This window comes from Pygoscelis adeliae, unplaced genomic scaffold (genome assembly GCF_000699105.1).
Source record: "Pygoscelis adeliae isolate BGI_AS28 unplaced genomic scaffold, ASM69910v1 Scaffold61, whole genome shotgun sequence".
Taxonomy (NCBI): Eukaryota; Metazoa; Chordata; class Aves; order Sphenisciformes; family Spheniscidae; genus Pygoscelis; species Pygoscelis adeliae.
In genome coordinates this window covers 1,611,109-1,615,110 of record NW_008824010.1, presented here as the reverse complement: position 1 = coordinate 1,615,110, position 4,002 = coordinate 1,611,109, and the positions used below count along the sequence as shown (strand labels likewise).

The 4,002-nt window shown below is 40.6% G+C and overlaps 1 protein-coding gene across 1 annotated transcript in view; it reads left to right on the top strand.

The window, feature by feature from the left end:
• FOXK2 (forkhead box K2) overlaps window positions 1-4,002 on the top strand; it is a 64,376-nt gene that overhangs the window by 11,277 nt on the left and 49,097 nt on the right. The window contains exon 2 of the mRNA XM_009326474.1: window positions 3,291-3,360. Within this exon, the coding sequence (XP_009324749.1) occupies window positions 3,291-3,360 (70 nt within the window). The remainder of the gene's footprint in view (window positions 1-3,290; window positions 3,361-4,002) is intronic.

Sequence of the window (4,002 nt, the reverse complement as noted above, 5' to 3'; positions counted from 1 at the left end):
GAGCGCGGGTTTCCTGTCAGGCGGGGCGGCCGTTACCTGCGCTGCTCCTCCCGGCAGCGTTTTCACCGGTAAAACTCGCTGACCCACCGAAGAGCTGGGTAGTTTTCACTTGTACAGCGCTGATTTCCCTTCTCCCCGAGGTCAATAGTACGCTAATAAGTGACCGGTCGAGGCTAAATAGCGGTTTTCGCCCTCGTCCCCGTTCCTCCCCCAAAACTAGCGTGTTCGTCTGGATGTCCGAGGCATTTTTAAGAGTATTGCGCTTTCCAGTCTTGACTACTTCAAGAGATCTGAAAGACATCCTTAAAGGAAAAAAAAAAGCCTATAAAAATAACTTTTTTGAGGTATAGTGCTTTATTTTCTCCTATTAATTTTAAAGTCACTTCAGCAGTTGGCTGAGTGTGTAACTAGGGAGTTTCACACTATCCCGATCGTTTGCGGTTTTTAATATTTTGCAGTAATTTCATGATGCTTTTTTAACACTTTCCCCATGAACAAAATGCGTTTGTGAGAAAATGACTAAATCGCAGCAAAAGTCCTACTAAGTTTTACACACATCGTTAAATTTAAGCATGTAAAGAGCTCCAGTATGCTTATCGGGGATTACTTAAAAATGTGGTTGTATATGGCAGTGGTTTTGAGGCTGTGTGAAGGAAGTTGTTACCGCTTACAAGGGGCTTCTCACCTAGTAAATAGAAAAAGATGTGTGCTTGTCAGGTGTGGGGATATCAGTATGAGAAATCTTTCTTCGTTTGGTTGTGCAGGTTTTGGTATTTGAAGTGCTCATCTTGTTAAATCACACATGAATGTTACTGAGAAGTGGTTTTGCCAATTAACGTTGTAGGGTTTTGTTTAACAAAAATCAAATCTCAGTGGAAGCTTGTGACACTTGTTGTAATAATAAAAAGATTTTGGATAGCTCCTAATGGCTTTTAAAAGCTGTTTAATGCTGGTTGTGTCAAAGTAAGCAATTTGGGTCACTTAATCTGCTTGCATCAAGTTCCTCTAGTAGTATTCCATGCTTTTGGATCTGTGAAAATGTGCATCTTGAGAAGGCTGCTTCACCACTTCATAGCCCTCAGTACAGAGCACGTATATCTAGTAAGAAAACCAAAGAAAGAAAACTTGATTACATGACAGTTTACTACCCCCAAGCACAAGCAGACTGTAAATGAACACCCTTGTGTTGCTATACCATGAGCTTCAAGAAAAAAGAACACATCTAAAAATATGCAGTCATTTAAGGGAAGTTTGGTCACATAAAATAGTATTAATAGATCTATTACTATATAAATATATTTTATATATTACTATATAAAATAGTAATAATAGATTATTATTATCCATTAATAGTATTAATGGATACATAGTAGTTACACATTTCTGTTAAACTTAGGTCAGATTGTTTTAAGGTTAGATGGTACAAGTAAGGTCTGCTGATTCTTAATTTCTGTGATGCAAACAGGTGCTGCTGCATAATTCGATGTGAAGTGGATAACATTGGGCTACTTAGCTCGAAGGGCAAGAAGTGGAGAAATGCAATGAGTGCTTTGAGACCTTGTTTAGTGACAGTGGCAATTCAGCAACTTGGTGCCTCAGATTAAATTTTGGTCAGTAACTTGGAGACTTAGGTCTGCCCTGTGAATAGTTAAGGTGGATGCAAAGCAGACAGAGGAAAAGAATGTCTTCTGCTTGCACTCAGCTGGAATAGTACATATCTGCTATGCAGCCCCAACGTCAGGACTGGGTTTTGTTCAAGGAGTGGATTTCTGGGCAACCCATACACCCAGAACAGCACTGGAGAATTACGTGTAAGCGTGAGTTGTTCCACCACATCTAGCTGCTCTGTTTCCTGCTTTATACAGCAGCGAACAGAACTGCAGGTGGGCAGGTTGGAATGACCTGTAACTGTGCAATTTCATGTGGTCACAGAGAAAGTGACTAAATCTGCACCAATTTAGAAAAACATGGGCAGAAAGATCTCAGCTGTCCTCTTAAAATCAGTATAGCCTCTGACAATGGAATCTGTTGTTTGCTCTACAGTGTTGGTAATACAAAAGTAAACAGACTTTCTGCTAGTGTTCCATCACTTTTTATAGAGTAGCATACTGATCACTGGATGCTTGAAAAGTAATTTCAGTGTATATTACAAAACTCTTCAGCATTCTATGTCGGTAGCTGTGTTCTGTATGCTGTTCCGTTATGAAAAGAACAGGAAGGTATATCAGCTTTGTAATTTAGTACTGGATGTTATTAATAAATTAATACAAATTAGCAAAGTTGCAATTCACGTAATGGAAAATGTTGAAGTAGCATTAATGCCTTTAACATTTGTGAACTGAGCAACCGTAAGAGTGGTGGAAAGTGCTGCTGGCCTGATGGGAATTCACCTGTCTGCTCTCCCAATCTGGCTGTTTCCTCTCTCTCTGTGGGTGTGGGGGTGTGTTAGGAGATGGAAATCCATCGGTAATTTCCAGCCGGCGTACCCCTCCGGATCCCTAACCGATTGTCAGCAAAGCAGGCACAACATTTCTATAGTCACAGCAGAGCCAAGGGATAAAAAAAAGCTGAGAATCAGGGAGTCATAACTGGCTCTCTGATGCTCCGCATTTTCTGTGCCAAACATATGTTGGTATAGAAGAAAGTCTGATTCTAAATACCAAAGTGTGGGCAAGATTTAACTAAAGTTTTCTGTAAAAGAAACCAAAGCTCTAAACTGTTGCTATGTTTTACTGCCTCTGATGCGCCTATGTGATTCATATAAATGGACTTAACCAGTATGGAATCGCATTGAAGCGGCTTATACCAAGTGCTGATACAATCCCAAGAGTAAAAATGAGGTTTGCTGTAACTTTGCAGGTAGCACGCACTGTGTTCTGCTCCTAAGCATACATAACATGTTTCTACAGTTAAAGATCTGTTGACTCAAATGTGCAAAAATGGAAGTTTGAATTTCAAATTGACTACTAGATGCTTGTTAGTGAGTCGATTGGTGTTGTCCGGAGCATAAAAATGTTTTTAAAGTTTCTTTTCAATTCCTGCAGAGCTTGTGTGTACCACTGGAGAAATTACTTAAATGTCTTCCGAATTAATAAATGACAGTGAACTTCAGTACTGTAAAAAAGCCCAAACAAACAAACAAACTCCCTTCTAAACAAAAACTGCTTGAAAATAGTGTAAGGCTGTTACAATGAAGTGTTTGCGGTGTCTATATTTGTACGTAGACATAATACGTTTTAGCACCCTCTTCACAGTTTATAGCCACAAGTGTTTAATTGTTTACTTCTCAGTTCTGACAGGGTGCCTGGTCCTTGTAACGGGTAGAGGAGCACGCAAACATGTCTGGAAGATTTTGATCAGGTAAATCGTTCTCAATGCAGGTGCTACGTTTGACAGACTGAGTACAATTAATGTTGTCTTTTTGGTAGCCTGTCATATTTAAAAGTCAAAAACACTGATGTGGATTCTTGACTGGTTTTTTCCGTGCTGTTGCCGGTGACATTTTCTCTCCCATGTACTGTGGCTTTCGGGGAGGAGTCTGACATACTGCTACAGCAACTGGATGGCTAATTCTGTTTTGTCGGGTCGGATTGCCTGCTTACCTTTTTGTGCCCTAGTTCCTACGAGAAAACGAGGACTAAGCCAAGTGGGGTGTGTGCACAGACTGACTTACCTGAAACTTTTAAATTTAAAGCACTGTACTTGTTCTACATGGATCTTACAAAACTCCAAGACATGGGGAGTTACCTCCAGTTTTAACCTAACCCTTAGAAGGCCGTCCGACGTGATTGATGGATCAAACCTTTTTTTTCCCCTGTGGTCTTTTGAGGCTAAACCTGAGGACTTACAAACTACTTCCCACGTGGTAGCCCACCCTCTAGCAATGTGCGGGTACTTGTATTTATTTTGTTCCTGATTATTCCCCCCCCCCCGCTTAATGCTGTTTCTGAAAGCATTGCTAGCGGAGGGCATGTGCGCTGCACTATTCGCCGGGTGAAAAAC